A 16,905-nucleotide genomic window follows, 5' to 3' on the forward strand; every position below is an offset into this window, starting at 1 on the left:
AGAGGTCCTAGAGGCTTCTGTCACCCCTAAGTTGACTGAATGGTGGGGATCTGTGCCCTTACAGGGCCAAACGCCTTTTGTCGCATGACTCAGTTGACTGGGTTTAAGCATGGGTCGGTGCGGGCCGGATCGGACCAGGCAAGTCGGGTTTCAAAGAAGTAGGCCCGTTCAATGATCTAATAAGGACTGCTGAATGTTAATGTACTTTTCTGAGGGTAAGCGCCTTCCGGTTCAGCGAAAAAATATTTTCACGGGTGGTTTTCACAAGTTCTGCCTCCCACGCAATAATTTAGATGATGGAATGAAAAGATGTTGGCTTCAAATAAAAGTTTGGTATACGCCTTTTTTCAGAAGCACATCACTTTGTGTTACAGCCTTCAATGTAATCGTATACAGGAAAGAGAGTGAATGTTGACACCAATGGAGCACTGCACTGGTCACCTCCTCGTCACACGCGAAATGCGTAGCTTTCTGATGGTCCTTGAATTTGAGAAACAGGCAGGAGTCCGATGGTGCGAAATCTGGCTTTTATAGGTTGGTGACCTCAAACAGCCGCCTTATTTCTACTACGACGGCACGCAGAAACAAGCGCCCTGGTTTCGGGAACCCATCACCGCCTGTAGGGACTATTACAAAAAGAGGTGTGCTCCTGGCAAAGAGAGACTTTCATCTGAAAGCAAAACTTTCGAGTGCGTCACTAGATGAAAAACTTGCAAGGCTGGTAGAACGGGCTAGTTGGTAGTTCATATTTGCAAAAAACAGGGCACCCTTAAGACACGGACTCAGCAAAATAGGACGACACAGCGCCGTGACGTCCTATCTTGCTCAGTCAGTGTCTTAAGGATCTTGCTCAGTCGGCGTTTTAAGGATGCACTGCTTTTTTCAAATATGGAAAGCTGAACTTACTGAGCACCCATATATTTGCGAAAAGTAACCAGGCAACGAAGTTTGTTTCTCAGCCGTAAAGTGGCGGCCTTCTGGCACCTGTAAAGGCCGGAAGATCCCGAAAGCTGAGAACAAGGGTTCTCCTTACCTTACGCAAATTTAGAGCTTAAGGGGTGCCATACGCCTTTGAGGGGTGCCATATAGACTGTAAATATGCCAAACACATTTACAGCCATGACAATTTCTGCCACGTTGCTCGAAAAATACGTCCTCTGACCGCACGCGGCGAGGAGAAGCATCGCCAAAGCTACGGGGGAAGGGCGAGTGCGCGACGACGACCAGTGCATTGCGACGACCAGCCGTGCGCGAGGATAACTGACTACTCTACGGACGAAGGCGCATGCGCAATGCGCAGCGTGCGACGAGGAAAGCCTTGATGGAGAAGGCGGCGGAGGAGGATGGAGGCGAGGCCAGGGAATGCTACGTGGTACGGGTTATATAAGCGCGAGCGCGCCGGCAGCCGCTCGCAGTCACTCGGCATATATGGAGGTGTGTCTCACGGCGCCTCTGCAGAACGACTTAGCGAACGTGATAGAGAGCGCGGCTTGCGCGCCCGAGCGACAAGCTGCGGAGCAAGCAACTGTCCTTAACGCAGCATAGCGTAAACTCTGTCAATTTATTGTTCAAAGAGTACGACATGCTTTCTCTTTTCAAAGCAGAACTTCACCTCTCCTCGCGACTCAGAGGCCGTAGCCTGGCGGCAACTGTAGATCAAAAGCTTCTCCAGGCGCTCCACAAAACACCTCTTCCACCCCACACAGTATCTTGCAAAATGCCCGCCGTGCGGCGCATGCCCAGTGTGTAGCATTCAACGCGGAATTGCCCACACTACTCAGGCCATCCCCTAATCCTTAACCCCACTCTTCCTTCCAAGGAGGCTGCGCTATACAGCTCCGACGTGCGCGACCAGTGATGGTAGTTCCAACGGACCAGCGGGATCCCAAAAGCTCACACAGCTGTAGATTAAGGGCTCCAAACAAGAAGGATGGAAGACAACCAAAAGTCACCTTCAATAAAGTGTTTCTCCCTCTCCATCTACTCTCTCGCCTAGAGTGCTTGAATGAAACGACAAAAAATTTTCTTCCTTGATCACTGAATATACTCTTCTACTCTGCGAGCCGCCGCTTCCGAATTAATGCACGCTGCTTGAGGGTCTAGAAAATATTTTTGTCTGGATAAAAGCGATATTTCGGTGTGCAGGTTATATTTCAGCAGTCGTCGTACGTTCTCAACAAAAACACACTTCGCACATTCATCGTGACCCCTCCGGGGTGGCTCAGTGGCTATAGCGTTCCGCTACTGATCTCGGTAACGCGGGACCGAATCCTGGCCGCGGCGGTTGCATTTAAGCCGAGTGTCGGCGCACGGTAAAGAACCCTAGGTCGCCGAAATTAACCCGGTGCCATTCAAATGACGTCCCTCACGTGCCGCTTCGGGGCGTTAAACACTATACACCCCCCCCCCCCATTGATGGCGTAATAAATATGAGAAAAATGAGACCAGCACGACGCACGTTCCGCAGGCCTGAGGGGCCAGGTACGCGCGCATGCACCTGATCACTGAGCTGATCACGGTAGTGCATCTCGGTTTGCTGAAGCAGCGTAAAAAAATTATTCAGATGAAATGTGCACAAATTATGTAGGGGCATCAAACTTCGCGGTAGTAGAATACGAGGGCGGGAAGACCTTTCCAGTAAGCATCTGTTTCAGAAATTCAAAGCATTTTATAAGAACATTCATAGCGCTGAAAAACGCATGCGGACGAAAGGAAACAAATAGACAGGAGGCGAGCGCTCGTGCACTGCCTTTTAAACGCAATAGCGTTAATGGTTCCGTTCAGAGGAAAAGCGGCACCGTCGTCGACGGTGTGAGCGAAAGATCCCCGGAGAAGCGCCACCTGGGCGGCACACCTAGATGGTAGGTAGGCCACCTAGGTCACGTGACCTTGTGACGCCATCACAACCTTCCCACCGAATTGTGAGTAAACTGCTCACTTTGGCAGGTGACAGATAAATTAATGAGTGGTCGCGAGAGGTAGCTATGGAAGAGCTACCAGGATCTCACAAGCCACATCGGTGGCTGTGTTTGCAACAGCCACCTGCCAGGACAGTACAGCGCATACTTCAACTGTTTTATCACAGCGCTAGGAATGGTACGAGGAGTCCCCGCTATCTATGAGTGCAATGTAGAGAATGACCAATTCCGCATATATTTGCATTAAACCGTTGACGCTATCGTGTAATACCTTTAAGACGGAGCTTGAGTGTCTCCTTCAGTTTTACTCTCTCCTGTCGTGCGCGTGGAATTTTTAGCGTCCTGACTATTCACATGAATTAACCACCAGCCCGAACCCTCACACTGCTAAGTTGCATTTTATGAGGCCGGTCGTTATTTCTGCCTTATGCGCTTTTCTAAACACATGAATAAGTCTTCAACAGATTTATCATCAACCTTTGGAAATTTGCTTCATCGTCCCGGATAATACTGCGCCTTCATGCTAAAGCTATGGATGTTTCGCTTATCAAATATTGTTGTCAGCTAGGGCTTCCAACAGTCGGCTGAGATAAAATGGTGATTTATAACTTTAATTTTAATTCCTATTATTACGCTGCTAGGTAATTTTTAAATACCACTGCAACAGTTCTTAGATAGTTTGCAATAATAGCAATTGTTACTCAGGTAAAAAGTGCAGTGTTGCACTCTGAAAGAGTAGTGTACTCTTGGCTGTCTAGCATACAGAATATTTAGCAGAATTTAAGCAGGAAATAGTATAGCGTGAACATTATAGTAGGGCCTTCATAAGGCTCATACGTTGAAGAAACAATGCGGCAGAGCAAAATGAGTACTGCAACTAACAAAAACCCAGCAGTCTTGCCCCTCCCTGCGATCGTCCGGCAGGTCAAGAAAAGAGGTGGATAATAAAAAGAAAAACAGCTGGAGGAACGGAACGCGAAGCACGTCACTACGCCCGCTTTCACCGCAGCGGGTTCGGAAGCGAAGCCTAATTCACGACAAGATGCAGGCCAACGCTTATTTACGCGAAGTAGGCGGTGACCACTGGTCCGCGCGGGAGCGCATGGAAAAAAAGAAAAAAACAGAAGGAGGGAGCCGAATCGCCCAGGGGACGAGCTTAATAAAAGCAAAAAGAAAAATCACGAGCCGAGAAACACGCAAGATATGTTATCTGCACACACCGGCCGCCGTTAGCAAGCAGAGAGGGAGAGAAGGAAAAAAATAAAGGACAGCGTAACCTTGTGCGCGAGCCTACATCGGAAAACTAGAAAGGAAGATAATCGAGCCCCTCTCTTATAACCGCCCTGAGACAAACTCCGGCCAGATGTCCCCGAGAATGTTGCCCTTTTGATTTGCGTTATTTACGGTTTCGTGGCGGTCAAAGTGGGTTGCACGATTGAACGTGGCTGCAGGATTTTTGTTGCTTCTGGTCGTTTTGATCAGGCTTCCGGGGGCCTACCCCTCTCGTCGGAGGGCAAATCAGGAAGGAGCAAAGGCGTGGACTCTCGTGAACCCCTTCCCCGCCCGCTGGACCGTTTTATTGTTTTTTCCATCTCTCGCAAAGACCGGGTCCGCCCAACATTTTGCCCTTGTAGTCTCCGGGCTATATAAGTTGGCCCCACCGCCGCAGCAGACATCAGAGTTTCGCCAGAAACCTCCTGAGGAATACCAGCATCATGAACACCCTCGTGAGTTGCATTCCCTTGTCCTGCAGTAATGGTTAAAGCACCGCCGCAGTGCGCCTGTGGTTCGGCTAACGCTTCAGACACCGTTCCTGCATTGCCGCATGCGCCTGTGAAATGGAGCACATTGCTCCAGGGCGTGTCCTACGGCTTGGTAGCCGGAGTCTAGGCTGTGTCACGCTTTCACAACGACAGCGCTTCTAGCTACGTCCGTTTGGAAAGAAGTGTACGCCTGTCCGCATTTAGAGGAGGAAAGCGTGAGGGAAGGCAAGCGCGGGGAAAGGGTCAGGCGGGTGCGAGCGCAGGCATTTTTCTCTTCGCTACCCGGAGAACCCCTTGAGTGACTGCTTCCGACGCTACGCAGAGACCGGACACTGCGGACGCACGGGCTTTGCTCCAGGCCGCGAAAACCTAGTTCGTTGAGAAACCGATGTCGGAGGAAAGTGCTAATGTCAGCACTAGACAGCCAGGAATGCAGCCGAGTGGAAGCGTCCTGATCGGGACGCTGCTCGTCAGAGCGAAGCCAGAGCCCAATAACGTGCGGCGAGTGGAATAGAGAATGAACGCGCCCGCAACGCTGGCTGTTAACCCACTGCATGACAAGGCCCTGCCAATCCCAAGACCCCAATGTATGTACAATCGGGGACAAAAGTTTGCGGAACGCGAGTTCTTTGAAAAACCTTTATTGTAGCTCCACCTCACGACCCAGTCGCGTGATATTGTACGAACGTATTAAAGGCCTAAATGCTCCTTCCTCTGGTAACAATATCAGGCAGTTGGGTACCGAGGTGGCGCTACAATAAACGTTTTTCCAAGAACTCGCGTCCCGCAAACTTTTGTCCCCCATAGTACGTGCCGTCGACATCCAAGCAAACTGACTGAGTTGCGAACATTCAGTGGTCCGTGCCGCTTGACCTATCGCTCAAATTCGCTGTAGAGCTGATAATCTTCCTGCGAGTTTTCTCGTTGTTCTTTACTCCTGAGGAGGCTTATGATCGCTATTAACTGGATGAACAATAAATTTATTCATGTGATCGTTTTCTCAAGCCTGCACGTATGCATGAACACCTTAAATGTAACTTATTCTAATTTTTTCACAGCTAGTGACACTGCACAGAGTCACTGAATATTGCCTCAGTAGTTAGTGACTCTGCTGCGGTGTCGACGGTGCACTTAACTGGTCTTAAAGAACATTCTTCCTGCAGAAAACGAAGCCACTAATCACACTATCAGTCATCGAGTGACCAATAGCCGTTGCTGAGGCCTCCTTTTTGTCGCACCGCTTGCATGAGTGTGCATCCCGCAAAACAGCATTCTTTAATACATTTGCGGCAAGCGCAACAATAGTCGAGGCCTTTGAGAAAACGGTAGCGGGTGCAATCGCCTGCCATACTACTAAACGCTGAACGTGCTTTGAATTAGCAAAGTGAGCCTCCTTCTTCGCTCTCGTAGCTCGTCGCTCTCAGATAAATCCCATTTTGCTCGCTTAAGCAACGGCTGACTGAAGCAGGTGTTGACTGAGATCGTATCTGCAGCAAGCAAAGCGCTCGCAGCGCAGCCTCCCGTGTCCACACGCTTCAAGATTTGCATCGACGGAAACGTGACCGGACAGCGAAAGAGCACGGGCGCTCCCAGTTCTCCCGCGGCTATCGCGTGCGCAGCACGTTTTTAATTTAACCGTTGTTCTCTGCATCCCTCCCATTTCTATAGATACAATAACCGAGATAATGGGCACACACAGTGTCAATTGGCACAGTTATTGTTTTCGTCGCCTAACCTGCCTGTAAGGACAATTTCTTCGCATAACGAAGCTCTTATTTTATATAACCACCCCTTCTGGCATTGAACGTTCGCATGTGCACCCCTCCGTGTAAACCTCCACGCCTCTCAGTCAGTGAAATATTTATTTCGCCTCCGAATGCTGTCTTGCTGGTATGATACTTCAGCTCAGGATTACTGCCAGGGCTTCACTTCTTTGATCGCAAGAACAGCCATTTCGTAAACTCCCGTCCATGACAGGAATCAAAAATTACGGCGTGCTGCGTTGCATGAGCACCGAGTTTTGCGAACCAACAGGTACACCGAGGGAAAATTCCCATGATACTAAAACATCAAGAAAGTCGCACGGGAATGCTGGTTACGGTTGAGAGCCGAATGCGGGTTGGTGGTTATTATGTGACCTCTCTCTTTTTTTTTTAATAGCAATATCCCACTCCTTGCGTTAAAATAAAATGTTTATTCTGGAATAAGCGAACTCTTGCGTTCCGTACGAAGGACAGGGAAACACGACTTCTCGCCTCTTTTTCCTGCCTCCACAATTACATTTGGTGGAGTAATGCACAGTTTTGGGTAAAAGGTGCAAATGTGGCAGTTATGATCAAAATTTTCTCAAGTACCCTTTTGTGTCCCTCTGACATAACGTGTTCATCAAATAATTAGGCACGTCAATCAAAATTCCACATTCGTGTTTCCAAGACATGCCCAAAATGTTCGTGCGTACTCACAATTCTTCGCGCTTTAACCTACGCAGGTCGTCTTCGCCGCCCTCATTGCCTGCGCCTACGCCGGTGGCTTCGGCTTCGGCGGATACGGCCACGGCTATGGCCACGGCCACCATGCCGTCGCTGTTCCCGTCAAGACCGTCTCCTACGTGAAGAAGCCCGTCGTCAGCGTCGGCTACGTCACCAGGCCCGTCGTGAGCTACGTCAAGCAGCCCGTTGCCACCGTCTCCCACACCGTCCAGCCCGTCGTCTCTGTCAGCCACGCTATCGTCTCCGCCGGTGGATACGGCGGCGGTTACGGCGGCTACGGCGGCTACGGCGGCTACGGTGGCGCCGTTGCTCTCGGTGGCTATGGCGGCTACGGCCTCGGCTATGGCGGCCACGGCGGCTACGGCGGCCACGGCGTTTTCGTCAAGGGTGGATACCACTAAAGCGGATGTCCAGCGTAAACTGCGCCAGCTGTCTTGCTTGTTCTTCCGGTGCGTGCTAAGTATTGTTTAATTTACGCTTTTTCTGAACGCCGAAATCAAGTCTGTGGGCATATGTTGTTTTTAATGCTACTTCCCTAGCGTCCAGACTCCAGAGGTCAACGGAGTCAGTCACCCGATAAGCGTACCAATGTTCTTTTGTTTGTTAAAATCCAACACAGATGTGTTCGGTATACATGTGCAAATCACCACACGTGTGTAAAACAACTCTTTTTGTGCTGTTACAGGTGCCAAAACATCGGAGGCGGAATCGAGGAAAAATTGCACTCTCGTAGCATCCTGCTACTTGTGTATTTATTCTGTACAAAACGAAAATAAAAGCTGTCATGATCAATGCAAGCAATCTTCTTGTATGTTTTCATGTGTTTTCTCCGTTCTGAAGCGGTTCCGATCGAACAGACGCACGTCAGGAGACCTAATTATTGCACTCACCGTTGGAATCAGACAAGTGAAGTCTGCCTGATGTAAGTATGATTTGCGGAAACATGTGATTGTAGGCACGAGTGCAAGCATAAAAAAGTGGTGCAGACCACAAGAAAAGAATCTCCCAGTACGGAAAGGTGCACCTTTTGGAATCTGCGTATTGATCCTTGTTTCTCATCTGCTAGCCATGCTTCTCAGAAAACGGCAGGTAATACTGATTTTGTTTTCTTTCTGTTTTGTTTTTATAACATCGTTTCACAACGTGATTCATCTAACATAACCAACGCAAATCACTGCACTAAACAAAACGCTTTTTCCAAGGCCCACAAGCCAAGACAATACAGGCGCGAAAAAATTAATCTACCGGCGCAAGTAGTGCTTCAAACCAAAATATCGTTTCTGCGCTCATACGACCAGCAGCGTAAATGCTACCGCTCGTTCCTGAGCGCTGACCCTGGGTGCTTGTATTCGTTTCTACGAAGGTTCTGAAGCGTGCTACCCAACACCACTTCCTCGCTCGAAACCCACCTTGAAACGGATTCTGTTGCTTACTAGAAAAGCGGGTAGATCAGAGGTGATTCTCAACAGGAGGCAGGGTGAAAATTAACACACACAACTGACAGAGAACCACCATGACAAAAACTCTCGTACTTTATAGGGAGATGCCCACGTTTTGTTCTTCGGATTTCAGTGAGACCGAACACTAAAAAGGCAAATAGTAATGTCAAATTTCGAATACAGGTAGAGGACACCAAATAAAAAGGAAAAGGCAATGTGGGGAAGCACAAGAGCTTTGCGTGTGCGCATAAATGCATTTCAACTTCAAAGCAGGTGCATCTGTTGTCAACCTTGGTGATAAATTTCCATTAAAACGAACCACTCTTATGCGTGACAAGTTTCAAATGCCTCGCTATTCCATGTGACTCTGCAGCAGTGCCGCTGCAGAGATAATGAGGCTAAAACAGCACACCTGCACAGGTACCAGGGAGGAAGAGACAAGACACAGCGCTGACCTGCAAATGAAGAGTTTATTCAGAGAACCGCTATTTAAGTAAAAAACCTCAATAATGACATGGGTAGAACAGTGCGAAACATGTTTCTTGTTCACAGACTCTAGGACGAAACGACATAATCATGTTCTTTTTTTCGTGATAGCGATGGATGGAGTGTTAACAAACTCTGAATACTCTGAATAAACTCTTCCCTCATAAGTCAGCGCTGTGTCTTGTCTCTTCTCCCCTCGTCCCTTTGCAGGTACGCTGTTTTACCCTTATTACGACGTACCAACTTGCCCATCCGTCTGCATAGTTGCTCTGCAGAGAGCCCAATGAAAGCATGCATGCTGCAGCAAAAAAAAAAAAAAATTGATTATTCGAGTGTTTACGTGGAACGATCAATTGTACGCGGCAGAGAGAATGACTTGCACTACTCTTTGCTCCGTATGCCTGATTCCACATTCGAGTAGCTTGACTTGTATTGGGATGAAGTTCTCTGCTAAACGGAATGTGTACAAGCACTGTTAAATGTTGTCGTTCTCTTTTGGTGAGTGAGCGCCCTCCAGTCTAGTGAAAAAATTCTTTTACGAGCGGTGTCGAAAAGTTTTGCCTTGTCAGCTGTGCTTAATTCGTATAATGAAAAGACACTACATTCGATCGAAAGTCTGGTTTGTTCCCTTTCCCTGGAGCACGCCACCTTTAGACACAGCTCTTTCCAGCGATGAAGCACTTCAGCTACCGATGCAGTAGCATTAGTCTATTCATGCTATTGCGGAAGAATGAGGATGTATGTTGACAACACCTCAGGGGGACCTCTTTGTCAGGCGGCAGACACATGCCCTGCAGATGTTCCTTTATCGTGAAAACAGCTAGAAGTACGATGCTGGTTAGGTGGGAAGGACGAAACAGCCGCGCCTTCATTGTTCCCTGACGGCATTCGGAGGCTATAGCTCACCGGTGGCTGAAGCGCATTGTCGCGGGTAGAAATTATACAAAGAAGTGATGTGCTTCTGCGGAAGGGGACCCCGGAGCTTTCATTTCAAACTAAAACTTACAACTCCCTTTCTTAATAAAAAAAAACTCACTGCCCGCGAGGCAAAACGTGATCTCATACGGAACGCTCCCTTGACTGCACTACAAGTACCCCTATTTGCAGTTTTCATCAAGCCTGTCTTAGACCACGCATTTCGAGCATATATCCTCGAAGGCATACGAAAGCTCACCTTCATAAAGAGGAACTTCACCTTACTTGAATGAAACAAGAAAAAAATACTGTTCTACATCAAACTTTAGTCAGGCCAGGATTGCAGTATATACGCATCTACTTTGCGAGCCGCAGCTTGCGAATTTATAAACTCTCCTGAAGGACAGGAAAATTCAGCAGCTCGGTTCATTTCGCGCTATTATGGCTCTATGTATATATCTTCGTGCTTGAACAAAAGCGATATTTCAGCATCCATCTGCAGCCTCCTTAAAGACGGCACGCGTAAGATGGAATAAAGTGGGCTTTATTTTAGCGGGCGCCGAATAAGGTGGCATTTTGTGCTCTCTTAAGAAAAAAATTCAAGTGTTTATTGCACAAGAAATATCGGATGGCTGAGCGCAGCGCGACGCGTCTATCCACTATAGTCGATGGCATATATGTAGTACGTGTGCGCACGTATAGCCCGCCTTTCACTACGACTCTGCCCTAGGTATACCTACTGTTTAGTTTGGTTTACGGGGGTTTCATCCCAAAGCGACTCAGGCTATGAGGGACGCCGTAGCGAAGGGCTCGGAAAATTTCCACCACCTGGGGTTCTTCAACGTGCACTGACATCGCACAGTACACGGGCCTATAGAATTTTGCCTCCATCGAAATTCGACCACCGCAGCCGGGATCGAACCCGCGTCTTTCGGGTCAGCAGGCGAGCGCCCTAACCAATGAGCCAAGGCGGTGGGCTCGCACAACCCGACCACAGTAGCATATCGTGCTATGTTCAAACACCGGACAGTAATTTATTCAGAGGAAGCAGAAACAAATTTAATGGTGAAGCCAAACTCCTCGGCAGTGCAATACAAGTGCTGCAGGTTCTTTCCTGTCAGCATGTCTATTACATATTGAAAAGCAAGTTGTCATATCCGTCGCCAGTAATTTTTGTTGCCATAATTTCATGAAAAAGTTATAGGGAATAAATCCTACCCGCAAAATTATGCTTGTTATTCACGCATAATGCTATGCCTGCATGCTAAAGCAATAGACTTTTTCTCTTTTCAGACTTTGTGGTCAGCAAACTTCTTACACACGGCGGCGGGTAGTACTGTAATTTCTAATGATTGAAGTTTCTCTTTAAAGGGACACTTAGGACAGAATCCAATTATTGTTATCAGTGAAATTGTTTCTCTGGCTCTTCCTGGGTATTTTGGTGTTTGTCTGGCAGCAAACAAGGCATTTATTGCCGCGAAAACTGTATTTAAAAATATTCCTCGCCAGTCGATTCAAACTCGTGACGTGCTGCAGGAATAGGGAGGGTTGTCGCCCCTTTGAAATCAATAGCAGTGTAGCGTAGCAAGTTGGACCCGGGCACTATGAACGGTGCTTACGCGCGCATTTTATTTGCGAAATCATCCTGTTTTGTCGACACCTGTGTTTCGTTTCTTTTTACTTTTTTTTATACCTTACAAAAGCTCTGTTTTCAATGTGATCTTCTTTGTGATTAGAATGGGTTAAGCCTTGTATAGATACAGACCAACTTCTATTTGTTCTCAGTGTCCCTTTAATAGCTGTGATTACGCTGGTTGATATTGTTTAATAAATGTGCAACTGTTGTCCAGATACAACCATCGCAGGCAACTTTTCCTCAACGATACACCTAAAAAGTTCATTGTTGCACTGCGGAATAGTAGTAAGCTTTTAACGCGATTGCGTTAAAGCTATCGTTATGCAGGAAATTCGGCGGCGTCGGCGTTGTGAGAGAAAAATGGGGTGAGATAGGGTGGCCCAGCTGGCCACCCTGGCCACCCGAGGTAGCCACCCTGTGGCCAACCTGGGTTACAAGATTCTGCTCGGCCTCGCGCAACCTGCCATGGTCGAAAAATGGCCAGAAGAAGCAATCTAGGTAGGCCACCTAGGTCACTTGACCTTGTGGCGTCGTCAGAACCTGCCCACCAGATTGAGAGCCAGCTGACCTCCGTGGCAGGTGGCCGTTAAATTAATGACTGATCGCGAGAGTTTGCTCGGGAAGGGCAACCTGGGTCGCACACGCCCCACCCGTGGTACCACCTGCCATCGCAGGGCAGTGGCGCATCCCTTAACCGCTGCACCATTGCGCAGGTGGTGGTATGACTGCCAAGGACCGATGGATGTAAAGTTGAGAATGACCATTTCCGCATATATGGGCATTAACTCATTAACGCTACCACGAAAGCAAAATGATTCGCGAAAGTGAAGCAGGAAATAGTATAACGTAAACATTAAAGCATCAGCTTTATAGCGCCAATATGCAGGTGCAAAATTACCGCAAAAAAAAAACCTTCAATCCGATTAACCAAGAAGACATATGACACGTCCATTCTGCACAAGATATTATTGTTCCGAGCTGATCAAACGTTACGGTTTGGTCGCATTACGTAGAGCACTGGTCGTATGAAGGGTTGTAAGAGCCAGTTCGGAATGGTCTACATTCCTTCGTTTCCTCATTTCGAGGTCTTTACTGCAGGCCATAGTGCAGTCTTATGGTGCTTTTCGAGCGGGGCTATGAAACTGGAAAAAAAAAACTGACGGTTTCTGTGAGCAGAAAGTAAAAGCTCACGCCCCTTCAGCATATTCTTAATACATCACTTGCGCGTGAATTGAAAGGCGTTCTCTATACCCCAAATACTTGAATAAGGAGCGGCAGGCTCCGTTCCATAAAGGTATGCACAGATTGCTTGATGCAAATGCTTTTTTAATTAAAGCTCATGAGAAATCTCTGCTCCCACATCTGGACTTACTAGATATTTCACAGATGGATAGCAGGTATTTTCGCCGTGGGGGTCCCTTTATTTTTCATTTGGATGATGATGACGTTTTATGGCGCAAGGGCAATCGTGGTCAAAGAGCGCCATGACACAACGTTTTTTCTTCAACTCACGGTGGGGCCAAAGACCCATTTCCCAAGCATTTCATCCTAAATAAGCCGAGCACCAGGCAAGGGAAAGCTTGTACCCATTGTATCCCCGGTGGGTACCCTGCGGCACTAGGGATCGCACCTCCCTCACCTCCCCCGCACCTCCCGCATGCGCGGCGGATGCTCAAACAACCAAGCCACCGCTGCGGTCATTTTTTTAGAGGCGAAAGCGTTTAATGGCTCATACTGTCGTGACCAAGACGTGTTAGCAGATTTGTCGGCATTTCAGATTGGTCAAAATTGTCGTGACGTCACTGCGTACGAATTTTGACGGGTGTCCACCGAAATATGTGAGACCGTTACTGCGCAATTTTCTTTCCTCAAATACAATTTTCGACTGGTGTCCACCAAGATATGTGAGGCAGTTACGGCGCAATTTCCTTTCCTCAAATACAATTTTCATTTATCTTCATTACGGACCCTCTTTCTCTTCCTTCTTTCACTCCACTTCCTCCCTTCCTGTACGGTGCGATTTATGTGTCCACCGAGATGACAGAGAATTACAGCGCCATTTCCTTTCCTCAAAAAGCGTTGCGTTCAAAGGGCAACGCATCGCACCGAACGGGTGGTGGTGTTCCGTGGACTTCCTGGCAGCGCTACAACACGCTGTCGCGTTCCACTCCTAAAGACGAAGCTTAAGTGTCATTAATTAGCAGTTAATGCACCAACAGAATGTGAAGTGAACAATCGCGTAGCAGAATGCAGCACTCAGGCTTTCGCCTTTCACCACTTTACCCGCTAAAGTTCCTCGTAATTTTTTTTTAATTTTCTTGGAATGCAAAGACACTTCTAGTTGGATGTGGTGTCATAGAGGGTGAGAACAGGAGCTATACTGAGAGGTTTAAGGAGACCTGAGCGCATTCGTTGCGAACTTTTCGTCACGTGACACAGTTATACGAAAAGGCCATACCATATGCATGAACGAGGAATGCCGGAAACATTGCTGTTGTGGGCTAATTCCCTTTTCGCGTGCGCTGCGTAGCAATGTAAGTGCGGTGAACACTGGGCGAAACCCACACAACGAAACAAAAGATATGCGCCTTTCGCAATAACTGCTCTATGCCTGTGGCTGCCTCGCTTCCGGTGCCTTTTCTTTTTCCTTTCACTGCTGTCATCCACGCTCACGAGATCAGCGGAAAGAAGGGCTCAGAAAGTCGTGCTCCTTGAGTCACGCCTTTCGCGTTCCATCATTTTTCTTTCTCCGGAAACAATGAGACAATAGCCGTAACTCATTTACTCTGAAACAATAAAACAGGGCTCAAAACTCGTTTAGTCGTTTTCATTTAATTCTCATGGGACTTGGGACGAACGTCGTCCGTGTGCGTTAGTTTACGACGCAGATTCAGAAGAAATGTTAGAGAGGAAAGTCGAACGTCCCTTACGCGCTCTACCTCAGGTTTACAGCGACCAAATTTCAAAGAGAGAAACACACCTTTACACCGAACAGCTTAAAACTTGGTGATTTGATAGGCGTGGTGGCTGTGTTGCCTGAGCTGCGGATTAACCGGTGCGTGAAAAAACGCTTCTCATACAAGCACTCAGGGCTTGAAACTAGCGCTTAACCGAGACACCTAGAGAATTTTGCAACGCTAAACGCGCACTATGCGAAAGCTGTTTGTTATGAGGGTCGCCAATGCTGCGGACGCCTCGGATTTACAATTAATTCTGAACAAATCAGGAAAGCACATCGCCAAAACTTGGTATTGAAAAGTCTGGACTGTCGTATGTCATCTCAGCGTCAAATTCCAGCGCGAATGAGCGAGCGGTTTAACCGACAGAAATATTTTACGATGCGCATTTAGCTTTGCAACAGCCTATACTGTGTACATGTTGGCCAAAACAACATGTACAAAATAAACCATGCTTTAATGCACTGGTACTTCACTGAGAGCCACCTTTACTTTAGCGAATGAGTGTATTATTGACAGGTTCAGTAAATTAGTCGATGGTTCCTACCAGTCAGACTTTTTCCACGGTGAATGCACAGCGCAAGACACAAAGACAAGGGACAGTCTTTGCGTCTTGGGCTGCATATTCGCCATGCACAACCAACTAGCCCGTGAACTTGTTCTTGTAGACTTTTTCTGCTCCCTACATCGCAAAGAAGCGCTGGTCGCAAGGAGTTTAAACAACGATCGCAGGCTTTCCCTGACATTTCAGTCTATTCAAGCCTTCTCAAAGACTTCCTATGTTGTGCTCCCTATTTTGCTCCCGCGCGTTACTTTGAACACGAAGCGAGTACAGGGGAACATTGCATGCCTCACAGACGTTTCAAAACCTAACTTCTCAAAACACTGCACACACAAAAAAAAGAGCTGGCATATAATCAAATCCAGAGATTAGTAGAGCGCCTGTGTGTTACAACGTTCATTCCGGCTAAACGTCTATTAAGCAGTATGAGAGGAACTCTGAATATTGCGAACATATATGTTGTACTTTTCTAATCTATGCCCTAGCTTTCGACATTACTCAGAAGATTTAAGGTCCGTCTTCAGGTTTCACCGTTCACCAACAGCGGTCGAGACTGCTACAGCCGTTGCAAACTCGTCTCTTCCAAGCCTTTTTCGTGGTCGTATGTCTAATCAACGCAACACGATCTGATTAGTTTTTCCATCTAACGAATCGTGATTTTACAAAAAAAAGGCCTTAGTAGCATTCTTGTTGCTTCAAAGCTGCATAGTGGTGGGGAAGAAAGTTGTCCTCAATCTACGAAAATGCGGAGCGCTGGGGATGTTAAACGAGCCACACTACGTGGCCCATAAGCCAACCTAGTTCTCAGAAAACTTTTGATTAGAACGGCACATAAAATTGCGGCCAGCGACCCCGACATGCATACTAAGGCTACACCAAGCGAGTAGACTAAAAAGCCTCAGTCGATAACGTCCAGCAGGCGCACAAACGTGAGACAAGAACAAAAAAATCAATTAGGGTCCGGTTTTAGTTCGCTTTCTCCTTCAATGAAACAGCCGCGTGGACCTCTGCAGAGAACTTCCAAAAATGAAGCCGGGCCCCGAAGGACTTGCTTCCTCGTGTACCGAAACAGCCTCTAAAGCTCGAGGAGAGGCGATTTACAAAAGCGACTCAAACAGCGAGATTCAATCACTGAGGATATCGCGGCGCGCTCTGCACGACACTGATTCCTGCGTCGCTGTATACACACACCGGGCAGCATGAGTGCTCCTGTTTTCGTCGTCGAATGGGCGTTGTTTTCTTTTTCCCACGTACGCCACAGGATTCACGTCGAGTGCACTCAGAAAGAGTATTTAGCCTACTTCAGGACTCGCGGCGTCGCCGGACACCGCGCAGCCTGTCGCCGTGGGTATACCGTAAGAGGGGAAGGGGCCCCACGATTGGCCCGGGCCGCGTGGCCGGGCTGCTACAACGAAACAGTCGGTACGATTGCTCCCGCGATTGCCTCCAGACTCACTGGCGGGCATAGCGGCAGCGGAAGCTCGCTTTGGTTTGTTTCTCGCGGGTCGATTCCTAGCCGTGGCGGTTTGGTTCGGAAAGCGCGAAGTGGTGCAGAGCGGGCGCGCGCTCGCGCGATGTAATAAGGCGTCCCTTGCCCGTAAAGCGCGCGTGCATGTTTATATCTTTTTACCGAGACTTCCGTCTTCCGGCGGGAAAAAAAAGAAAAAAAGGGAGACGTCTGCACAGCCACCCCCCGCCCCGAAGGCGTAGCGCGTGAGCCTCCTTTCGCCGTTGGCTGAA

At 48.1% G+C, this 16,905-nt stretch overlaps 1 protein-coding gene across 1 annotated transcript; it reads left to right on the plus strand.

Annotated features, from left to right (window-relative positions):
• The first annotated feature begins 4,570 nt into the window (after positions 1 to 4,570).
• Positions 4,571 to 7,971, plus strand: LOC149351214 (uncharacterized). The gene is made up of 3 exons (XM_089576995.1): positions 4,571 to 4,645; positions 7,170 to 7,619; positions 7,856 to 7,971. Exons 1-2 carry the CDS (start codon positions 4,634 to 4,636, stop codon positions 7,569 to 7,571), a joined length of 414 nt encoding a protein of 137 aa, XP_089433121.1. The 5' UTR covers positions 4,571 to 4,633; the 3' UTR covers positions 7,572 to 7,619; positions 7,856 to 7,971.
• The last annotated feature ends 8,934 nt before the right edge of the window (positions 7,972 to 16,905 follow it).

The sequence above is a fragment of the Amblyomma mixtum genome, chromosome 3, assembly GCF_055824585.1.
Source record: "Amblyomma mixtum isolate Tamu chromosome 3, ASM5582458v1, whole genome shotgun sequence".
Taxonomy (NCBI): Eukaryota; Metazoa; Arthropoda; class Arachnida; order Ixodida; family Ixodidae; genus Amblyomma; species Amblyomma mixtum.